A 24,878-nucleotide genomic window follows, 5' to 3' on the forward strand; every position below is an offset into this window, starting at 1 on the left:
TCGAGTTGGCTTTGTCCGCGGCGTAAACGTCTTTATATAAATACTTTTTGAAAAGTCTATGAGGAAAATTAACGGGAATTCACTTCTGGTCCTCGGGATGGGGCGGGACTGCGAAGATCTATAAGCACAATAAGCGAGGCACTTCCAGGGCTATATGGAGGGGCCTGTGTAACTAAACTAACTGCTAGATTGAACTCTGCTAATAAACAAACTGCAACGATTTACATTTGGACACTTCTGACATTATGTGATTGTCTACTACACGATTGTCTCAGTTGGTCACCAATTTCACCGTACCACCATGCTGAACCAGTGTGTGAGTGAGTGAGCAATAAGTGGCCGAGATTGGAATTTGGCTTTTAGTGCTTTTTCTGGTTTTATCCTCGTAGCAGAATGTAGGCCCTACCCATTCCACAATAAACTGTGAATCAACCAACCAACCAATCAATCAATCAATCAATCACTGTCTGTCCGTCCGTCCGTCCGTCCGTCCGTCCGTCCGTCCGTCCGTCCGTCCGTCCGTCCATCCATTCATCCATCCATCCATCCATCCAGTCTCCAGGGTAACCCAGGCTTTCCACCGGTCCTCCATTAGGGCAATGGCGCGGATCTAATGTCGGTGATCCATGTTTTCGGGGAACTTTAAGAAACGCACCGGAAAAGGTCCCGTCGTGTTATTGTTCCGCCAGCAGTCTTTGGATGTATTGAACGCATTTAACTGCAGAACGCTGCTGCTCTAGCATAAAAAAAAACCACGAAACAAAACTGCGCTGACCTAAACTTATCTACAACTAATAACTTCGATGTGGAACACACGGCTAAGTTTGAATAGACATTGTTTGTAATAATATGGAATGGGACTGGGACAGTACACAGTGTCGTGCTCAGCTGAATGAGATATTTTTCCGTCAACATGATTATATTCAAGCAGGTAAGTTAAAGTTACCTAAACTCACCTGCCACCACTGATGGACTTATAAAAACTACTGATGTGTTTTTTTGCAACCCTAGATTTTTTTATAATGGGATTTATGGGAATTAATCTAGAGTTGCAATACCCTCCATTGACTCCCCACTCATCCAATTTGCTTTTGCGATCTGCTTGTATTAAACGACGTTTAACAAACAACATTGCAGCTCTAGGGCAAGCTTGAATTATCCTCTTTCAATCTGCCAAGCGTTTGTTTCATAAAAATCCACCGTAGACATGCAGCTACTTTCTGACTTTCTGTCAAGAAATTCTGTGCAGGTGATTCTTTTTTTAAGTGTTGGTGAGTTTAACGTCGTTAGCAGATCACAAATGCAATTTGGATGAGTAGGGAGTCAATGGAGGGTATTGCAACTCTAAATTCATTCACATTATAAAAAAGTTGCAAATGCAGCTTTTTTCCCCCTTTTTTTTACACTATGCAGAATGGGTACATTTCAAACAAAAGCCAATACAAAAACTGTTACTTTGTGGATGAAGCATGATAAAGCACTAAGACTTGTTTACAACTATAGGGTCCACCTTTTTCATTTCATCAGAACATTTAGAGACGTACAAATATACACTTCTATAGAAAAACAGGGATCATAGTCTAATATTTTCGGTGGTGAGGTGGCCACCGCTCCGGTGGTGAGGTGACCACCGGAGCTGTAATAACGTGGAGCGGTGGTGAGTAAAACATATACATATAAAAGAATGGTTAAAGTGGTTAAAATAGCTCAATTCTAACATGACACAGGTGCTTTCCCGGTCTTAATAGGTTAAGTGACCTGATGTGAACCTTCCTATTTCCAGGTAGTCCAGAACACAGGGAGTTCTGGACCTTCTTCGAACGCTTCCAAAGGTTCAAGACGAGGAGGGACAGCTCCGGACATGGAGCGGCTGAAAAGAGAGAGGAAGAGGGCGGAAGAAAGACAGGAGGAGGAGAACGGGTCGACCTCGGCCTTCCGGACGAATACGACGCCCGCTACCGCATCAACGTGTCGCTGTGCACCCGGGACGTGGAGGAACGCCTCGGCAGGTCAGAACAACAGTACAGACCCAGACGGTCCTCCTCGGGGCCTCGTCCTCCGGGGCCTCGGGAGATCGCAGACTGTCGACTGGCCCTCCTCCACTTCCTGGACTTCTGCCAGAGGCAGAGTTTTGGGAAACTAGCCAAGCTACGCAGGGACCAGAAGAACCTGCCCATTTTCCAGTACCGGGATCGGATAGTGGATCTGGTGCGACGCCACCCCGTGGTCGTGGTGGCGGGGGACACGGGCTGCGGGAAGTCCACTCAAGTGCCCCAGTATCTTCTCTCTTCTGGCTTCACTCAGATAGCTTGTACGCAGCCTCGCCGTATTGCCTCCATATCTCTGGCCAAGAGGGTCAGCTTTGAGAGTCTCAATCAGTACGGCTCAAAGGTGCGTTAAAAGTGTGTAATTGTATTAGGCTTAAACCCTTTATTTAGTCCTGTTATTTAGTTTAGTTGGTTCATTGGTTGTGAATATCAACTAGGGGTGCAAAAAAAGAACGACTTCATAAATTAATCGTGACGCGGACATGGATGATTATTAATTGATTCACAATGTCAAAGATGTTTTTATTTACATTTTGTTTTGTATGTTGGTATAGAATTCTTTTTTCTTTTTTTTAAGAAAGCTGCTTAAAGGACCACTTCACCACTTTTCAACTTCTCTTCCTATAATAGGTCCTAACTAATGTTCATGATAAAATACCACAATTTTTTCCTACTCAGTCTGTGTCTCATAGGAAGGCTGTGGGAAGTTCAGAAACCCGTCCACCAGTGACATCATCGATGGTGAATCCAAGCTAATAGAAACGGCAGGCTTTCTTTTCCTGAAAAGTTGCAATGCAAAAGTTGAAGCCATCGTTCTCACGATAATACAAATCTAAATATATTTTAAAACAAATCTTGTTTAAAAAAAAATGTGCCTAATGATGATGGTCACTGGTGGACGGGTGTCCGAACTGCCCAAAGCCCTCCTATGAGACACAGACTGAGTAGGAAAAAATGGTGGTGTTTTATCATGAACATTAGTGAGGACCAATTATATGAAGAGATGTTGAAAAGTGGTGAAGTGGTCCTTTAATGTTTTTGTTTGTTTGTAGTGTAATAAAAGATAATGGAAGTCAATCAGTTTTCATTAGGGATATTTAGAAAGCACTTCTTTGTTTAGTAGTCACACAGTGAGGGGAAATAAATCATGTATAGAAATCGAGATGCATCGGTAATCGATTTATAATTGAATTGTAGCCCTCTAACATTGTAACCCTAAAACATGATCATCAGGTCTTATTGTTATATAAGGAGGTATAATTGTTTCAAAAAAGTGTACAGTATTTGTTAAAATGTTGTTTTTATGTGGGCATGCCCACCAGTTCATTAAGTATGCCTGGTTTGCCTGATGGGTGGTGATCCACCTGAACTGAAGCCGCACCCACAGCTGTTGTTGTATGATAAAGGGGGAGGGGTTAGGGGAGGGGTGATAGTGTGGTGTCACTATATTACTGTTTATGTCATTGGCCCGTTTGACTGTCAAGGGTTCAGCCTCCAGGAAGAAACCCTAATACAAAGTTAATACACCATTGCACATAAAAACGACTCCAGGGTGTCTAATGAAGTACTGTCACCTCATAGACACACAAGGTAACACACAACTGGAAAAATACAAAAAATGTGGCACTCTATCTTTAAATTACCAGCCACAGCTTTAGTTGGTGAATGACAGTTACGACTTTACACTCGATGCAAATCACTGCACAGCAGAACACACCTAGGCCGGGTAGGCCAGAGGACGCAGATTCTCGCAAGCATTTATAATGATGAGTGACTTGAACTCAACCGTTGTTGTCCTGGACTCGCAGGTGGGATACCAGATCCGATTCGAGACCACCCGCACAGCCTCCACCAAGCTGCTGTTCCTGACCGAAGGTCTGCTGCTCCGACAGATCCAGCAGGACGGGAGCCTGGCCCAGTACCAGGTGCTGATCGTGGACGAGGTGCACGAGAGGCACCTGCACTGTGACTTCCTCCTCGGCGTGCTGCGCACTCTGCTCGCCCGCAGCCCGGACCTGCGCCTGATCCTCATGTCGGCCACCATCAACATTAAACTCTTCTCGAACTACTTTGACGGCGCTCCCGTGCTGCAAGTGCCGGGCAGGCTGTTTCCCATCCAGGTGAGGCAGGGGAACAGAAGAAGAGTGATCGCTTAGAAAGTAATTGTGCGATCGTACAACACTGATGGTTTGCAAGTTGCAGTCATCAATTTTGTGTCACCGGCGTGAACAACAACTTCAGTCACATATATTCCAAGCGATTGTATTTCTGACCATTTATTTTCTCAGATATTCCTCCAAATCAGTGTGCAGTCTTGACAGTCTTGGATATTTATTAAATATGTAAAAATCACTGTCATCGGTTATGTTATGGTAGCATACAGCTCATAATAAGCGAGGCGAGAATATAAAGCCATTTTGCAGTTTTCCTAAATGCGCCTCCAGTCTTCATCGTCCGTGTCTATGTGCTCCTCCGTCTAAAAGGTGATCTACCAGCCCATTCCGTCTGAGGAGCAGCCGTCACGCTCGGAGAAGCTGGACCCCAGGCCCTACCTGCGCATCCTGCAGGGCATCGACCAGAAATACCCTCCGGAGGAGCGCGGCGACGTTCTCATCTTCCTCAGCGGTGTGGCGGAGATCTCCACCATCCAGGAGGCCTGCCAGGTCCTCGCCACGCACACCCGCCGCTGGATAGTGCTGCCGCTGCACAGCACCCTGTCACTGGCCCAGCAGGATAAGGTAGAGAATGCATTCCACCGTTTTTTTTATTGATTTTATTCCTTATTCCTTAGTGTTAACCCATTTAGGCCTGATGTCGAAATAAAAAAAACGTTCGCTCTGAAAGAATATATACCTATTCAAAGATTTGTGCCGCATTTTTACGATTTTTTAAAAATAGCAGACCTACAAGTTCATAGCGCGCCACTCGGTGGCGCGCTATGAGCTTGTAGATCTGCTATTTTCCAATAGCTAAAGTATAACAGAATGCTTGAAACACCAAAAGGGGTTCCCACCCAGAATGGGTTAATCCAAATAACCTGTGTAAAGCGTCTGAGAAATTATTCATATGCCATAGAGGTGGATAGTCCTGTCCTACTCCTGCAGACTGGTCCAGCAGGATGAGGTACATTTAGTTGCTGTCGAGTAGAGACCTTAACTGTCCAAATGGGTCCAATATAATTATTTTGAATTTGGTAATACTTTTCATTGGTTAAATATTTATAAAACCCTCTGACAGAATTAACCACTTCCACTTTCACTATTTATTGTTAATGGCTGTAGAAGCACATTGTCAGTGATAAAAATGTATGGTCCTTCCTTAATGTTAACGAAGTCCACACCCACAACACCAGAGGGAGTGCAACGAACCATGTACAACCCAGATTCGGCACAAACAAGGGACTAAATTCTTTTCGCTCCTATGCCACCAAAATGTGGAACGCCCTACCAGCGAATCCCTTGACTCCTTCAAAACTGCTCTCAAAGGGCACCTACGGACGGCTGCAATTCGAAACTGGCCCCCGTAAAATCTGAATCCCCCCCCCAGTGCACCCCCCCCCCCCCCTTTCCCTCACTGTATATGTTTCTTTTCCCTTTTTACCTCCTTTATGATGAATTCCTGTTCTGTCCTTTGTCTATATAGAAGTGTCTATTTGTACGTCTCCAAATGTGTTTGATGAATTGAACATGGTGGACCCTATTGGAAACAAGTGTAATGCTTAATTGGGTCGTCCACTCACAGTTAACAGCCTTTGTATTGAGTTTGTGCTTGAAATGTACTGTAATTCTGCAAACTGTTAATAAATATTTCAATCAATCAATCAATCAATCAATGGTGAGCTTCACTATTCCGCTCCCACAAATACAACTACCATTTTCTATCATCTCTTTACTTTAGGTGTTTGACATCTCCCCTCCGGGTGTGAGGAAGTGCATCATCTCTACAAATATTGCGGAGACCTCCGTCACCATCGATGGCGTGCGCTTTGTCGTTGACTCAGGTAGGGAACTACAAGCTGCGCTTTGTCGTTGACTCAGGTAGGGATCTACAAGCTTGTAGATCTGCTATTTTTGAAAAATCTGGAAAATGTGGTGGATATCTTTTGAATATATTATTTCAGAGCGAACGTTTTTTAACTCAAATCTTTGCTTCTGGGGGGGGTCAACATATTTTCAGATGGGGATCGGTGGCCAAATACAGATAATTCTGGGGCTCCTTGACACGAAATAGTTTGAGAACCACTGACATAGAAACATGGGTTTTTCAGAAAACTGTCAGGATTTAGAGACAAACGTTTGTGAACGCTCTGCTCTCCCAGGGAAGGTGAAGGAGATGAGCTTTGATCCCAAGGCCAAGATGCAGCGTCTGCAGGAGTTCTGGATCAGCAGGGCCAGCTCTGAGCAGAGGAAGGGCCGCGCGGGGCGCACGGGCCCAGGGGTGTGTTATCGCCTCTATGCCGAGTCCGACTACGACGCCTTCGCCGCTTACCCTGTTCCAGAGATCCACAGGGTGGCGCTAGACTCCCTTGTGCTGCAGGTAGGACATTGTTATGGCTGCAACAACTTGTCAAATGTATTATTATTATTATTATTATTACGGGTCAAGCAAGCCCTCTTTTCTTTTTGGGCTTGACCCCATCTTATAGCGGCTTGCAGCTATATTTATTATTATTGTTGTATTATTATATTAGCACATTTAGCAGTGTTGTTTTTGTCGACTAAAACTCGGACGAAAAATGTTCGTCGACTACCTTTTTTCACTGACGGAAACAAAATGGAAACTAAATGAAAACTAAGCTACGATGACTAAGACTAAATATACTGACAATTTTGTTATCAAATAAAAACTAGACTAAATTTTCAGGAAGGGACTAGTGGACAAGAAATCCAGTATTAGTCATTTTACACTTGGTAGCCGATCTACAAGCTGCGACTCGTTGTGAGCTTGTAGATCTGCTATTTTCACCAAGTGTAGAATCAGTCATTAAGACGGAATCAAGGCCCGCCAAAATACATTTTACATCTAAATCAACTGTAGAGTTTGTCGACTAAAATCTTATGATAATTAGTCGACTAAAACTAGAATAACACTGAAACATTCCAGGTGACTAAAATGTGACAACTAAATTAAATCTATATGACTAAAACTAAAATAGAAATCTGCTGCCAAAAACAACACTGATTAATATTAGTAATTATTACTATAGCTACAGGCACTGTTATACGAATGTGTGTTTTTTCTTCCTGTCCCTATAGATGAAGAGTATGGACGTCGGGGATCCGCTGTCCTTCGTTTTTATCGACCCACCTCCCGCAGCCAGTATCCAGACCGCAGTGACTTATCTGAAGGAGCAGGGGGCGCTGGATCACCGTAGTGAGCTCACCTCCATCGGGAGACTGCTGGCACAGCTGCCTGTGGACGTGGTCATAGGTATGTGTGCCCTCTCCCATAACCCATTTTTGAGCCGGGAACCCCATTTGGAGTTTTAAGCATTATGTTATACTTTAGCTATTGAAAAATAGCAGATCTACAAGCTCATAGCGTGGCACCCGAGTGCCGCGCTACGAGCTTGTAGGTCTGCTATTTTTTGAAAAGTCTTGAAAATGTGTTGCAAATCTTTGAAAATATATTCTTTCAGAGCGAGCGTTTTTAACTCAAATCTTTGCTTCTGAGGGCGTTCCAGGAATAACATATTTTCAGATGGGGGGTTGGTGGCCAATTACATATATTGTTGGAGCTCCTTGACATGAAAATGTTTGACATAGAAACATGGGTTTTTCAGAAAACTGTCAGGATTTAGAAGACATTTGTAGAATCGTCCTCGGGTCTAAATTGGGATAATATCCGTTGTCAACTTGCCATAGCACCCGTTTTCACTGTCTGTCTGTGTCCCACATGGAGATCTCTGTGTCTGTTCACATTCAAGTACGTCACTTTATAGTTATACAAGCTGACATATGTGTCATGGTGGACCAGCCTAGAGGTTTTCTTTTATATTTCTATTTTTGGGTACTTGGAACAAGCATAACATAGATAATGTCATGTCAACCTGGGAGAAGGACCTGAAAGTGAAAACCCACAATGAAATGGCCGACTGGAAGGCGAGCATTCTTTTTTGTGATTAGTATTTTATTGGGTTTTTTCCACTTATTTTTCCACAACACAACAGCCCAGCAGGACACGGATCGACAATAACCCAAAAAAGAACAGATACACATTAAACAAAGTGGGGAAACAAAAAAGCAACAATTTCTAAAGAGGCAAATATTATTTTTAAATGCAAAATCGAAAATAAACCAGGTCTTTTTCTGTTTTGGTTTATGTTTATGTGGTGCAAATCTTTGAATATATATTCTTTCAGAGCAAATGTTTTTAACTCCTATCTTTGCTTCTGGGGAACAGCATATTTTGAGATGGGGGGGTCGGCGGTCAAATGCATCTAATTATGGGGCTCCTTGACATGAAATAGTTTGAGAACCACTAATATAGAAACATAGGGTTTTCAGAAAACTGTCCTGATTTAGAAGACATTTTGTAGATCTACCACTGATATAGAAACATAGGGTTTTCAGAAAACTGTCCTGATTTAGAAGACATTTAGCAGATCTACAAGCTCGTAGCTTGTAGGTCTGCTATTTTTGAGAAATCGTTAAAATGTGGCGCAAATCATTGAATATATATTTCAGAGCGAACATTTTTAACACAAATAATATTTGCTTCTGGGGGGTCCCTGGAACTACATATTTTCAGATGGGGGTCCGTGGGCCCAATAGAGAGAATTCTGGGGGTCCTTGACATGAAAAAGGTTGAGCACCACTGACATAGAAACATAGGTTTTTCAGGAAAGGATTTAGAAGCCTTTTTTTTATCGACCTCAGTCCAAAATGGATGAAACATGGCTGGTGTCTGTGTTTTTAGGGAAGATGTTGGTGCTGGCGTCTCTCTTCAACCTGGTGGAGCCCATGCTGACGGTGGCAGCGGCCCTCAGCGTGCAATCCCCGTTCCTGCGCAGCGCGCAGCACAACCCGGACTGCGCCACCGCCCGGGAGCCCCTGAACAGCAACCTGGGAGACCCCTTCACCCTCCTCAACACCTTCAACGCCTGGGTGGAGGTCAGTGAGTAGCAGCAGTCTGACCGGCGGCTCTCCTTGGTCAAATAATACGAGTTAACACAAAAAACTGCTCACGATGGAACGTTCCGCCAATTAAAATCCAACCATCAACCGCTTCTGACGGAACGCCATATAAGCTTTATTATTGATATCAAATGGGATCGCTGACCATGGTTGCTATGTTCAAAATAATTTCTGACGTAATTAAATCACACCCGGGTGAACTGGATGACCGTAGCAACCGTGGTCATTTTCTCTGCGCAAAAAAAGCCAGTTGTGAAATCACATCCAGGTGTGATTTCATTACGTCAGATCAGAGCTGATCAGGCTATATAATACCTTACCTTATATAATACCTCAGACATTACGTCAGACCACAGCTGATCATGCTATATAAAACCTTACACCACTCAGTTCACACGGGTGTGATTTTTCTTTTTACGCACTGCCGTTCACTTCTTGTATACAGCCGGACTTAAAAAGCTGAATAACTATAATCTATGGTGCTCTCCATGGTTTTGACAAAACGCCCGATGTTCGGAGCTCTGTAGAATTGACGCTAATATTTTAGCATCTAAAATGGACGCCCAAAACGGACGTGCATCACACTTGTCTAAAACCAAGTAGATCCGGGTCGGCAGTTAAGCGTTGGCACTTGCGTCCACCAGGTGGCAGTGATACGGTCCAATGCTATTGTGTGATTCATTTACCACATGGGTTTAGTGACACTAGGCTTTAGCGTCCCTATTCTGAGTATGTCATAATATGTGAACAGTTGGCAAATGGGTAAATAGATTGTTTGTTGAGGTAACCAATTAAACCCTATATACTTGGCTGACTCCTTTTTTTTCTTTTTTAACCTTTTTTGGGCGGGAACCCCTTTTGGTGTTTTAAACATGATGTTATAATTTAGCTATTGGAAAAATAGCAGATCTACAAGTTCTGTGTGGTGCGCTACGAGCTTGTAGGTCTGCTATTTTTGAAAAATCGTGAAAATGTGGCGCAAATTTGGAATATATATTTTTTCTGAGTGGAACTACATATTTTCAGATGGGGGTCGGCGGCCAAATACATATCATTTTTGGGGTTCTTGACATGAAATATTGAGCACCACTGATGGGTATTTCAGAAAACTGGAGGTAAATCCTCCAGAAGTCTTTTTTTTTTTTTTTATGTCGACGTCAGGCCTAAATTGGGTTTAAGTATCTGAGGGGCAGTGGTCTACTGCCGGTAGAGCGAAGTGGAGCACGGCTCCGCTATAGCTCTGAAATGAAATGAAATGAGGGCATATTTACCCAGGGTATCTGGGCTAAGCTCAAGAACTTGTTTCCAGCCAGGCCCTGCTCATAGAACACATTTCATCGTAGTGGTTGATGCCTTGTTCAAGGGCATTTCAGCGGTGGTAATTTTTAACGTGTCGGACGGCTGGTTCGAACAGGGAACCTTCCGGTATCTAGACCGCGCCGCTATCCGTTCGGCCACCGCTGCCACATGAAGGTGCACGCACGCCCGCACATGCATGGACGTGCGCACGTGCGTGTGTCTGCCTACCGCGTTTCTTTCGATCAAAAACAACCGTTCGCAGTTTTTTGCACGCTGTTGAGTGTCAACAGCGTGAATTATCATGATTGACCGAGCCGGCTGGATGCATATCAAAAGTAAAAGTCCATTCGGTGTGTCCTGCTAAGTAGCCTACTGTAGGTGTTAGGCTACTGTCAGATGTTCAGTCTGACTCTGAAGCAGTCAAATAGTTGGATAAAGGTGGGCTGCAAGGTAAAGGCATATATATAACAACACTAAAGTGTCCCCATTATGCAAATAAATAGGCATACAATTATATACAGTATATTGTGGGTTAATAAATCGGCATTAAAGAGGTAATTTCAATCGGCGATCGCTCGCATGCGCATACAATTGCGTGAGTGCGTGCACACGTGCGCGTGACGTAGCATTCCACTAGCTAAAGAATCCACAGTACACCCCCTGCCGAGCGTTGACGGGTCGCTGAACTACACTGGCGTGCTAATTAGCGCTTCGCAAAGTCCCTCCCTTAACCCATCCTAGTCCAATAGGCACTTTAGCAAGAGAGGAGACATGGCAAGCTGTCCTTCTCACCCATTGAGAGGCATGGTAAATGACGGGATTTCTCCATAAAAATAATCGATCGTTTCACTAGCAAGAGCATCAAAATGCCTTCTAAATGTAGTCAACCAGGCCTGCAGTAGGCTATGCACTGGACAAATGTGCATGACATTATTTCAATAAACTAGGACTATGAAATGTTAGAGGGTGAAACAGTATGCAACTCATATCAACTTAACGACCGTCCGACAGGAGTATTCATGTAAAGCACGGAAGATTACTACGGTGATTAGTATTATTGCCATCACCTGGGTGGCTCAGTCATACAACTTTCCCGACCTTAAGCTGTGTTATGTGTTCAACAACACAGCCATGCAAAATAACACGGAAGCTTGTCATCCTTAGCAACGGTTGCTAAACTATTTGGACTGACATTGGACAGTGGCCTTTTGGGGTGCGGTTTTAGCGAAGGGCTAACTCCACTGCGCCGCCGTGCTCTGTGCAGGTGAAAGGAGAGCGGGGCGGAGCTTCCAGGAAGTGGTGTCGGAGGCGGGGCCTGGAGGAGCAGCGGCTCTATGAGATGGTGAACCTGCGACGGCAGTTCAAGGTTAGTCAACATACCGCCGGTGGTGGGAAAACCTGCTCAGTCAACGAACCGACGGTGGCGGGAAAACCTGCTCAGATGTTTTGCTTAAGAGTATCAATACTGCAATATCGAAATACTCTGTTACAAGTACAAAAGTAAAAGTACTCATTATGCCGAATGTCTCAATATAAAAAAATATTTAGAAAATTGAAGGCATTTTTTTAATTTCGATATCAGGCCTAAATGGGTTAAAGGGGCATTCCACTCATTTTCAACATTTTACCATGTCATTAACATACCTTAGAGGTGTTGTGTGGAAATAATAAAAAAGTCCCCCCATGCTGTGTTTCTTAGTATGAAAAGTATGAAAAAGATTATTAACATGGTGAAACACATCTTGATGACATCATCAAGATGTGTTTCACCATGTTAATGATTTTTTTTCAGACCTCCAGTTCTAGGAAACACAGCATGGTGGGACTTTTTTTAGTATTTCCACACAACAGCTCTAAGGTATATTAATGACATAGTAAAATGTTGAAAATGAGTGGAATGCCCCTTTAAACAGTTACCAGCACTGAGGAATGTGCAGTTTATGTACACTAATGTACATTAGTGAACGTAACTAACAACGTTGGTCATCTTTGAAAAAAACGGTGACGCTCTCTCTCTGTGTGTGTGTGTGCCAACCCAGGACCTGCTGAAGAGTCACGGTCTGCTGGAGCCCGTGACGAGCGCCCCCTCTGCTGGCGACCGAGCGCAGCGCAGGGAGAGGCTGACGGAGAGGAGGAAACTGCACCAGCTGAAGAGGGAGCACGATCTGCAGGAGGGCGGCAAGCGCAAGGTCCTGAGGCTGGGGGAGGGGGAGGAGGCCTCCTCGGGGGAGGACGGAGAGGAGGACGCGGCCAGAGGCAAGAAGGACAAGGACAACAACATGGACATACAGGTGAGCACAGGGAAGGGTTTGGGTTCGGGGTTAGAGGGCAGCACGGGTCCTATCCAGAACCCAATACCCGAGAGCCGAAACCCAGAACCAAGCCGGTTCGGGCCCAAAATATTGACTTGTCCCTCGGGCAAGGGTCGGTTCCATTCCAAATTGCCGCGGCGGGTCTGGGTCGGATCGTCTGAACAGTTACCCGAAATTACCCGTGAGGATCCGAGCTTTATATATTAAACCCTTCAACTTCAAAAAATAGGTTTAAAAAATAGACATGCGTTGTAATTATTACATTCTAAAGTCCATATTGTCTGTTGAACAGAGTCAACGAGGGCTGTGTCTCGTCATGCACCTCGACATGAGCGAGAGCGCTCTCTCTCTCTTTCGCTTCGTCTCTCTCTCTCACCCCAATCCTGACAGCGCGCACGCGCACACACACACACACCGCTGGCTATATTAATGCAATCATGGCGACCCCCTTGAGCGAGCGAGGTGAAACTCAAAGCAACGAGCAGTGTGGGACTAACCTCGCGTCACCAGGCTTTCCACCTCGGAGGAAAAATGTGGGACAGTTTTGTTGTGATTGTCAACAGCTCTGGTATGAATGTCGGTGCGCTAAAATGCACTAATATTAGCCTATGCGAGTTTGCAACCCTCCGCTGCACTGTCTGGAGAGGCGGGGTGCAGTCGCTCATAGAGAGCCGTCTCATGTCATGTTGAAGCATATAATATTGCAAAGAACACACTATGGGTCCGGAGCGAAACGGCTTCCAAAATAAGACGGTTAACATTGAGGCGGAGGGGTCGCGGTGGCACAGTCTGTAGTGCTGTCGCCTCACAGCTAGAAGGTCCTGGGTTCGATTCCCGCTGGGGGTGCTGGGGGCGTGTTCCCTCCTCCGCGTCATCAGTGCCCATACCCGAGGCGAGGTTGGCGAAAGGGCCTTTCTGTGTGGAGTTTGCATGTTCTCCCCGTGTCCCCTAGGGTTAGCCTGGCTAATAAGCCAGACCGAATCAGCCGTTGGCAAAAAAAATTGCCTGCCGGCGGATTACGGTCTGGAGAGGCTCAATTGTACGCCCATTTCCTACACCAGAGAACTGGTGTGGCCAATCGGGACACGGTATGCAATATGGGCGGGCTTTGGTACAGTGACGTTCAATGCTTGAGACCTTTGACTGACAGTAGCTCTGACCAATTGCGTCAAAGAGAAAATGTTTGAACCCGCCCCCCGGGAAACAAGATCCATACACGGCATCTCCAGACTCAAATACCACACGACAGTGTGATTTGAGTCTGGCTTATTAGCCAGGCTACCCTAGGGTAGGTACCCTCACAAAAAACATGCAGTAATCCTGGTCTCTAAACTACCTCCCCCTGGCCAGCCGGGGCGCCTGATGGAGGGGATCGGAATAACGTGTTCCTTCCACGCGCTACATCCGGCCAGGGAAATTCCCCCCGGTCAGGTGAAAAGTAGCAGCTTGGACTCCTTATGCATGGAAGGAGGCATGAGGTCAGTCTGCTGCCCCCCCCAGGTTGGCAGAGAAAGTGTAGCGCCCAGGATTACATTACATTAGATAATTGGCACTGGGTGAAAAAACTGGGTTGCAAAATCGTGGGATAAAAATTATAGAAAAAAAAGAAAAAAAACATTGAGGCGAACGCTGGCAACCGTGGCAATCTAACCAGTATCGATTCAGCCACCAGATGGCGGTGTCGGCGGCGAATGAGTTAATAACGGTGAGGATTTGACTGTACCGTGTTTTGGCTGTGTGACAGGAGGTGAAGTTCAAGTTGCGTCACAACGTGTCGGAGCTCCAGGTTGCGGCCAGCGCAAGTCAGGACTTGCCGTCCCGTCAGCAGGCCCTGCTCAAGCTGCTGCTGTGTCGGGGCCTCTACCCCCAGCTGGCACTGCCCGATGACCACAACTCCACGCGCAAGGACTCTGAACAGGTCAGCATCAGGTTTTTTTTTTTTTTTTACCCATGTAGACCTGAGGACGATTCTTAAAAAAATGTCTTCTAAATCCCAAAAGATTTCTAAAAAACCTATATTTCTATGTCAGTGGTCCTCAACCTTTTTCATGTCAAGGACCCCCAGAATTGTCTGTATTTGGCTGCCGACCCCCATCTGAAAATATGTTGTTCCAGTGACCTCCCCAGAAGCAAAGATTTGAGTTAAAAACGCTCGCTCTGAAAGAATATATATTCAATGATTTGAGGCACATTTTCACGACTTTTCAAAAAATAGCAGACCTACAAGCTCGTAGATCTTGTAGAGCTTGTAGATCTGCTATCTTTCAATAGCTAAAGTATAACATAACGCTTAAAAACACCAAAAGGGGTTCCCGCCCCAGAATGGGTTAAGTAATTTTTTTTTTATCTTATCTTATCAGTTCTACATTGCAGTATTGCTACTTTTTTACTTCAGTAAAACATACGAGTGCTTCTGTTTTTTCTCCCACCACCACCACCGTGTAGATCTTCCACACGAGGAACAAGCAGGGCGTGGTCATCCACCCTACCAGCGTGTTTGCCAGTGACCCCGAGGTGCTCCAAGTCCCAGAGGATGAGACCAGGGAGATGGGTGAGCCGAGAGCCGTCCACCTGGGCTGTCAATTGGCGTATTTTTGTTTTAATTTCGCTGTAATGTTAGGGTACCCAGCCCCAACAAAAGAGAAAGGCAGGCAGGCAGGCAGACACTACAGTCGCTGTGGATGCACAGCGACATTTGCAGGGGTTTCCACAGCTACCCCACAACACAGCGTCACTGTCTGCAGTGCAGACAGCAGAGCAATGTTTTAACCATAATACTAAATATACAATAACTAAACATAAATATCACTTGAATTGGATTGCAATAAAAAAAAATAGTCGGGGTTCCCCCGGGCTGCAGTCCACCCTAGCCCAATGGTAAGTCCGCATCTGCACACAAACACACACTATTGGCTGAAAATAAATGATACGCAGCTTGGCGGAGTTAGTTCAGTCAAATAATACTCGAGGAGGCTCATTCAGTGTTATGCAAGACCAGCCAAATGTCATTTGCTGATGGGTGCAATCAGCTGAGCACATCACACTTTTAGACCATATCCGTGGTCATCATATGGGCACGACACAGATGCGTTTCCCCGTCCTCCTAAAATGGGCTAAGAAGGATCTGCAAATTCTCATTTGTGTGTTTTTATATCAAAAGTCCATACAAATATTTTTTTAATTACTTCCTGAAAACGTGTGCTGCGTGATGACGTGTCGAGATGCACATCAATAAAAGCCAATAAAAATGAAGCTCACCACCAGTTTGATTCCCATGCTTCATTGTCCTCCTCCACAGCTGGTTTTGATTAAGGAACTACTCTCATTCAATATGACATCCAGACAGTGTATATTACTCGTTTTAAACGTAATCATCACGCTAAAATATGTATAGGTTCTGTATAGGTTAGAAATAATCCCCTGGCTTTGCTCCATGTCTCTCTATCACTTTGTTTACAAACGAAACTGCACGTGAGACTTCCTCTCCCATAGCACGGAGGGATGCGAAGCTCTGATTGGTTCATGAACTTCAGAGCCAGCGTTTCAAGCTGAAACTTCTAAATAAAATGACCACCATTTCCGTTTACCTACACCTTTAAGCTCACCTAAGACTGGATTCTTCCTGTGTTCCTTCCTCTCTACATCATACATGTACATATAATATTGGTTTCAGCTGTTACAATTCCACAACATGCAAACATGACCCGCTTTAATTAGGCTACCTCTCAGTCTAAATTAGTAGCTCAATGCTCACCACGAGTATAATTAAAGGCATTTGAAATTCAAAAATAGCAAAAAAAATATTCAAGATTTAAATTCAAGCTCAAAACGCGTCGCACTGCGACGTGTTTTGAGTTTGTACATCTGCTATTTTTTGTGCCTGAAAACTTTGAATATATATTGTTACAGAGCGAGATTTTAACTAAAATCTTTGCTTCTGGGGGGTCCCTGCAACAACATATTTTCAGATGGAATCGGCGGCCAAATACATATAATTCTGGGGGTCCTTGACATAAAATATTGAGCACCACTGAGTCACTGACATATAGAAACATGGGTTTTTCAGAAAACTGTCATTTTGTAGAATCGTTCCCAGGTCAAAATGGGTTAAACCACACCATGGGACATGAGGATATATGGACATTAATTCTCTCTCTCTCTCTCTCTTGTTCTCCTGTTGCAGGTCCAGATAGAAACACTAGCAGCAGACACCAGCTCCTAGCCTTTGTCACTCTGCTGGAAACCAACAAGCCCTATGTGTCTAACTGCGTCCGGGTGCCAGCGCTGCAAGTCAGTAGTCTCTCTCTCGCACGCACGCACGCACGCACGCACGCACAGTAAAGATGAGACAGAAATTTGATCGTAGACATTTATACCATGGCATTGAACAATACCCGAACACATCACAACACCTTCAAGTACACAATTGTGATTGGCAGAGACGAGTCACGCGGCCATGTATGCTATAGAGTCTAGCATACATGGTCAACTGGCGGCCCGGGGGCCCCCACCTTCACTAAATGTGGCAGGTTAATATCGTAATACTGATATAGTATTGATATCAGCTGCTAACAATTCCAAACATGCAAACATGACCCGCATCTATATTAGTAGCTTAGTATTAAAATGTTACTGTATTTTTTTATGTCCAATGTATTTAGTTCATAAAGTTAACAGAATTATAACTAAGTGCATTTGAAATAAAATACAAAGGTTACTTTTCGGGATTCCAATTCAATAATAGCGAATTAAGCGAAAGAATATTCAGGATTTCAATTAAAATATAGCAAAAATAGCCGATCGGCTATTTTTGCTAAGACAGTAATATGCAATGTGACCCCTCTGGAGTGTGTGTGGAAATATAGTGGCCCTCTCCATCATCAAAGTTGCCCACCCCTGCTCCATAGGCTCTGCTGCTGGTGGCCAACTCGGTGGACTGCAACGCCGACTGCACCCGCCTGGTGGTGGACGGATGGCTGGAGCTGGAGCTGCGGGACGCAGACGGGGCCCTGAAGATCCTGTCGACGGCGCTCACGCTCAGGGCGTCCTGGGAGCGCCTGCTGCACGTCCAGCTGGGACGGGGCACGGACGTGGAGGAGGCAGCGGCGGGGAGGCTGGGGGTGTCCCGCAGAGAGCTGGAGAAGCTGAGCGAAGGCCTGGTGCGCTTCCTGCTGTACACGGAGGTATATCAGCTACCACCTCCTGGCTGGAAAGGAAACTAATAACCAGGGTTTTCTGCAGATCCTTCTTAGCCCATTTTAGGAGGACGGGGAAACGCATCTGTGTCGTCCCACTTCATTATTTTAAACTTCAGCTGTTGAAAAAATAGCAGATCTACAAGGTCGTAGCGTGGCACCGTGTGGTTTTAAATAGTCACATTTACAGCCACAGACCAACGTGCAAAACAACTGCACTAGTTTGTTGATCAAAGTTCCACCCTTTACCTTTTAAAGACACAATCTGTGAGATGTATGTCCTTTCGGAGATTCGAATCGAGGTCTCCGAGACTCCGACGCAGGACACAACAATCACTACCGGTGTGCTAAGACAGAACGTCCTCTTGGCCAGGGGAGATATTGTGATATTATGCTTTGGGATTGAGGCAGTACCGCTTTTTAACCAGTAGCTGTCCTACCAGACATCAAGAGTGTACATTTCTCTGTGCAGTGAGCCAGTTATATTGTATTAAACATACTCTGCCATACATATTGGTTAAAATAACGTATCATTAAAATGGATTTAAAAAATGCCCAAAAATCTGGGAAAATGTACTTGTGGTGTCCAGGCCTCTAGTTTGAGGGTAGAAAAGTTAACGTTTAGTCATTGATTGGTTTGAGTTGAACACAGCAGAGCACAGCTTCCCCAGCGGTAATCACGGCACCGTCCGCTTTTAACCCATTTCGACCTGACGTCGAAATTTAAATCATGTCTTCTAAGACAGTTTTCTGAAATACCTCATGTTTCTATATCCGTGGTGCTCAATATTTCATGTCAAGGACCCCCAAAATTATATGTAATTGGCCGCCGACCCCCATCTGAAAATATGTTGTTCCAGTGACCTCCCAGAAGCAAAGATTTGAGTTAAAAACGTTCGCTCTGAAAGAATATATATTCAAAGATTTACGCCACATTTTGACGATTTTTCAAAAATAGCAGACCTACAAGTTCATAGCACGGCACTCTGTGCCGTTCGTGTTTGAGGGATTCCGATTTTACAGGGGCCAGTTTCGAATTGCAGCCGTCCGTAGGTGCCCTTTGAGAGTGGTTTTGAAAGAGTCAAGGGATTCGCATGTCTTAATGACAGTTGGTAGGGCGTTCCACATTTTGGTGGCATAGGAGCGAAAAGAATTTAGTCCCTTGTTTGTGCCGAATCTGGGTTGTACATGGTTCGTTGCACTCCCTCTGGTGTTGTGGGTGTGGACTTCGTTAACATTAAGGAAGTATCTAGACAGGTACATGGGTATCTTGGTGGTGTATCGAATCTTGTGGACCAGACCCATTGCAAGATGCTGTACTCTGTCGTCGACCCTAAGCCATTCCAGCCTGTCGAAGTGGGCAGGGGTGAGGTGGGTTCGGGGGGCTAGGTCAAGTAGGAGCCTGACCAGTTTGTTTTGGGAAGTCTGGAGCCTGGTTTTAAGGGCCTTTGAGGTGCTGTGGTACCAGGAGGTGCATGCATAGTCAAAGAAACCCTGTACAAGGGCTCCTGTTAAGGTCTTCAAGGTGTTTTTGTTGACCAGTGAGGAGATCCTGTAAAGGAATCTTGTTCTATGGTTGACCTTTTTGATTACGTTGGTGGCCATTTTATCACCGGAAAGATTAGCCTCCAGGATGGAACCTAGGTAGGTAATTTCATCTTTACGTGTGATAACATTGTCACCCACTTTAACCAAGAAGCCATTTGCCTTGCTGAGATTACTATTAGAGCCAAAGAGAATGGATTCAGTTTTTCCCAGGTGTAAAGATAGTTTGTTATCAGCGAGCCAGGTGCAGATTCTACCGAGTTCAGAGCTGAGGGCATTTTCAACCTGCAGTTTGTCCCTGTCCGAGACCAGCAGTGCTGAGTCATCTGCGAACAGGAACAAGTTGCAGTCACAAGCTGAAGTCATGTCGTTAACATATATTAGGAACAGTAGAGGCCCTAGTATGCTTCCTTGTGGAACGCCACAGCTCACTGGGAGGGGGGGGGACAGTGTTCCGTTCACTTCCACCATCTGTTCTCTCCCCTCCAGGTAGGATTGCATCCAGCTCACTGATGTGCTATCGAAACCAATTGCTTTTAGCTTGTTAACCAGTATGGAGTGGTTCACGGTGTCAAAAGCCTTTTGGAGGTCCAGCATGACCATGCCGCAGTATTTGCCAGCGTCCACCTCTTGTTTGATGTGGTCGCTCAAATAGAGAAGGCATGTGTCAGTGGAGTGGGATGTTCTGAAGCCAGATTGGAACTCGTACAATAATTTATTAGTGGCAAGATACTTTTCAACCTGTAACCTATAAACACCAAGAGGGGTTCCCGCCCAAAATGGGTTACTCTAGGAAGTGCATGAGGACACAAAGCTTCTTCCTTTTGGCATGTTTTTGGCAATAATAAAAAAAAGATACCAAAAACTAAACAGATGTACTGTAACATTTAATTCCCAACGAGGTTGGTACCCCTAGTCTCTTTGTCTCCCTCTCAGATCTTCTTCTGATTGTCTCAGTAAAGCAAACTGGAATGAACACAAGGGCCCAAATCCTGCTTCTCGTCAGTGGTGTTTTTGGCAGCAAATTTTGATTTTAGTTTTAGTCCTACTCTCTTGAATAGTTTTCATTTAGTTTTAGCCACCTGGAATGTTTTAGTGTTAGTCTAGTTTTAGTCGACTAAATGTCATAAGATTTTAGTCGACTAAATCTACAGTTGATTTAGTTGACTAAAATGTATTTTGGCGGGCCTTGATGCCGTCGTAATGACTGATTTTATACTTATTTTATACTAAAATTGCCGATCTGCGACGCATTGTGAGCTTGTAGATCTGCTATTTTCAGCATGCAACCAAGTGTAAAATGACTTCTACTGGATCTCTTGTCCACTATAGTTCCTTCCTAACATTTTAGTCTAGTTTGTATTTGTTGACAAAACTGTCAGTATATTTAGTCTCAGTTTTTGTCATCGTAGCTTAGTTTTTCATTTAGTTTCCATTTAGTTTTCGTCATTGGAAAAAAGGTAGTCGACGGAACATTTTTCGTCATAGTTACAACACTGCTTCTCGCCCACCTCTTTAGGTCAGTTACAGTCTGCGGCGACTCACGGCGTTCCAAACCCAGAACCTGTACGTGGGTCCCCAGCCAGAGTCGGACCTCCCTGAGACCCCGAACATGAAGCCCCTCTTCCCTGGAGCAGAGGCCAAGCCGGACCCCATCAAAGGAGGCCTCCGGGTTACCAACTTCTTCACCTACAACTGTCTGGCTGTAAGTGTTTGTCTGTGTGTGAATGCAAATTCCCATGCCATTACACAACAAAACAGCGGTGGGAGTAGAGTCAAACATTGTGTTTACTCTCATTTGTCTGTCGTCACAACTCACGCGTAAACGTCTTTATATAAATACTTTTTGAAAAGTCTATGAGGAAAATGAACGGGGAATTCACTTCTGGGCCTCGGAGGGGGTGGGGCTGCGACGCTCTATAGGCTCAATATGTCAGTTTGTCACCTACCCCTTCACATTCAATAGATCCCGTGATCTTTTGTAGTCAAATGTAATTTTTTGGTGTCTAGTAGGACAATAGTAAATAATAATGAAAAATTAAATCGCTATGAAACTTTGTCAAAAAATACATATTTGCCCCCATGTTCGAATGCCCCCGCCCCCCTGTCAAAAATTAACACTCATCTATTACTTTCTCTAATAACAAACTAACGGTTGAAAAAACCTAAAGTTGTCCTTTTAAAGAGGGACTAGTGGAGAAGAGAGAACAAAAAGTCAACTCATTTAATGCTTCGTTGCTGCGACGCGTTGTGAGCTTGTAGATCGGCTATTTTCAGCATGCAACAATGTCTAAAATCAGCCATTACGACGCCATCAAGGATTGCCAAAATACATTTCAGTCGACTAAATCAACTGTAGATTTAGTCGACTAAAACCTTATGATATTTAGTCGACTAAAACTAGACTAACACTAAAACATTTCAGTTGACTAAAATATGACTATAACTCAATTAAAAATGTATTTAACCCATTTTGGGCGGGAACCCCTTTTGGTGTTTTAAAGCATTATGTTATACTTTAGCTATTGAAAAATAGCAGATCTAGAAGCTTGTAGGTCTGCTATTTTTGAAAAGTCGTGAGAATGTGGTGCAAACTTTGAATATATATTCTTTCAGAGCGAACGTTTTTAACTCAAATCTTTGCTTCTGGGAGCTTCTGAAAAACAACATATTTTCAGATGGGGGGGGGGGTGGTCGGCGGCCAAATACAGATCATTTCTGGGGGTCCTAGACATGAAACATTGAACACCACTCATACAGAAACATGAGGTATTTCAGAAAATACTAGGACTAAAACTAAAATCATAATTTCTGACAGGACTCGAGGGATCTGTACAGCGAGTGTCTGCGTACTTTCTGGACCTGTCCAAACTGTGGCCTCTACATGCCTCTGACGCCACTGGAGAGGATGCAGCACGAGGCCTCCTGCGGGCCGCCAGGGGAACAGCAGCCGCCAGACAGCGGTGAGAACAATCGGCTCTGTAGTTTGGCCCCCATGATGATGATGATGAGCCTTGTGATTTATAGATTACAAATACACGTTGGATACACATCTTGTACTTGTGTATTGTCACACGTTGTTTGAGTACAGTTGACCCTCACAGGCGTTCAGAACTGTTCAGAACACCCCTTTTGGTGTTTTAAGCATTATGTTACACTTTAGTTATTGAAAAATAGCAGATCTACAAGCTCGTAGCATGGCACTCGGTGCCGCGCTATGAGCTTGTAGATCTGCTTATTTTTGAAAAATTGGAATGTATAATTTCTTTCAGAGCGTTTTAACTCAAATCTTTGCTTCTGGGTGAGGTCCCAGGAACTACATGTTTTCAGATGGGGGTCCGCAGCCAAATACAGATAATTCTGGGGATTCTTGACATGAAAAAGGTTGAGCACCACAGTTTTTCAGAAAACTGTCATGAGAGAGAGACATTTGTAGAATCGTCCTCAGGTCTAAATGGGTTAAATTGAGCCCACAATTAGACGAGCTAGAAATTAAACAACTTTTAGATATTTGATGGCTTTTTTTTTGCCTTTATTGATAGATTCACTGTAGTTTGACAGGAAAGAGATGGGGGGGGGGTAAGACGGCAAAGGTCGTCGGGCTCGGGACTCAAAATATGCGACACGCTTACCACGGATTACCAGCCTAGGTGCCTGGACCGCTCGGCCAGCCCATGCCGGTAAACCACTTCCACTTGGGGTCTCCGGACATCTATATATGCCATCTATTCAAGTATGTTTTTTGAGTGGTGCAACCACTCCAAGGAACAGCAATGTCCCTATGTCCAAACCTATGTCCCTATGTTTAGAGTACCAGTAGGGGCAAAAGTGGCGCTGTTGTGCTAGAAACAAAGAGAGAGAGAGATAGTGTTGCACTGTTGCCTGCTAATTACAGAGAGAGAGGGAGGGAGAGAGAGAGAGGGGTGTCTGCTAAATGCTAATTCCCCCACACAGTAACTCTGTCATTTCTCGACCGTTTTGGACGTGGGGCGGCTCGCCGGAACCGGGCTGGCACCCTGGGCGCGTTCCTGTGGGTCTGGAAGTTCCGGGGACCCACCGGGGACCCCCACACGGAGTTGCACCACTCAGTTCACACGGGTGTGATTTTTTTTTATTGAATCTGAGATCCATAATTTATTTTCTTCGTCATTCATGTTTGTGTATTTCCAGAACCCGACGACATGAAGGCAAACTCCTCGTCCTCATCCAGCCTGACCAGGGTGTACCACTGTGACGTGTGCGACGAAGACTTGACTCTCACCTCCACAGAGATCCTCAAACATAAGAAGAAGCACATGTATTCTTCTGCCCGCTCCTAAAATGCCAAGGCTCACCTTGACTCGAAAGACTCTGAAAGCTTCGTTCAACTATGAGACTGATGACAATTTCCCAGTCTTTATTGCAAAAATATTGTATATTTGCAAAAAATAACAGTTAAAAATAAAGGGGGGGTCTGGGGGTCCTCACTCAAAAACCTTTTAACAGAGCAGGCTACTATGTCATTTCCTGTGTTCTGGTGAATTTGGGAGTTTGATACTTTTATCAGGCTTGCTTTACTATAGCTTTGGAAAATTATGGGTACAATTTCAGCCAGCCAATAAGGGCCTTTCTCGGCCCCACCCCTCTCCCATTTGTTTATATTGTGTTAAGGATCCAAGATGGCCCCAGCACCAGGAGGGGGTGGGGCGGAGGTAAGCGGGTGGGGTGGACATATGCCCTTACTGGGCTGCGTTCACACATTCAAGACACCTGTCTTGTGTCTGTGTTTAATGGCCGCTCCAATGCATTTCCAATGGAAGCCCATATGGTTTGACCAAACATTTTGTTTGATGGGTGGGAGGGGGGGCAGAACACATCCATCAAAGCTGTGTTCAGACACAAGTCAGGTGTCAGACACAAGGCAAGTGTCTTGAATGCAGCCCAGTAAGGGCATATGTCGACCCCGCCCGCTCACTTCCGCCCCACCCCCTCCTGGTGCTGCGGCCATCTTGGATCCTAAACACAATATAAACAACTGGGAGAGGGGTGGGGCCGAGAAAGGCCCCTATTAAAGCCAGGCGTTTCTACGGGCACCCGTTTACCTGTGCCAGGCAAAAACTACAAAAAACTCATGTTGTACATAATGACACACAGAGCCCTGCCTCTCATTCTCTATATGATGACACAAAGCTCCACCCTTCGATTTGTCACCCCTTTGTGACAAATCGAATTCAGTTACCTTCATAGCCTTAGTCTGCTCATAAAGCATACTACAAGGCCCACATCTCAGACCATCATAGACCTCATTTTGACTTCTGACCAGGCCAGAATCTCAAAGAGTGGTGTCATTGAATGCAGTTTAAG

At 44.8% G+C, this 24,878-nt stretch overlaps 1 protein-coding gene across 2 annotated transcripts; it reads left to right on the forward strand.

The window, feature by feature from the left end:
- The first annotated feature begins 620 nt into the window (after positions 1-620).
- dhx34 (DEAH (Asp-Glu-Ala-His) box polypeptide 34) lies at positions 621-24,125 on the forward strand. Of its 2 annotated transcripts, none has more exons than XM_079514508.1 (17): positions 621-931; positions 1,784-2,391; positions 3,857-4,168; positions 4,532-4,786; positions 5,946-6,048; positions 6,367-6,584; positions 7,304-7,478; positions 8,967-9,160; positions 11,748-11,849; positions 12,523-12,774; positions 14,540-14,713; positions 15,241-15,346; positions 16,979-17,085; positions 17,703-17,978; positions 21,055-21,240; positions 22,354-22,498; positions 23,706-24,125. In XM_079514508.1, exons 1-17 carry the CDS (start codon positions 850-852, stop codon positions 23,852-23,854), a joined length of 3,444 nt encoding a protein of 1,147 aa, XP_079370634.1. In that variant the 5' UTR covers positions 621-849; the 3' UTR covers positions 23,855-24,125. The 2 variants fall into 2 exon arrangements, with proteins under 2 accessions (XP_079370634.1, XP_079370635.1); XM_079514509.1 differs by having other exon boundaries at positions 14,543-14,713.
- The last annotated feature ends 753 nt before the right edge of the window (positions 24,126-24,878 follow it).

This window comes from Electrona antarctica (assembly GCF_951216825.1).
Source record: "Electrona antarctica genome assembly, chromosome: 11".
NCBI classification, from domain to species: Eukaryota; Metazoa; Chordata; class Actinopteri; order Myctophiformes; family Myctophidae; genus Electrona; species Electrona antarctica.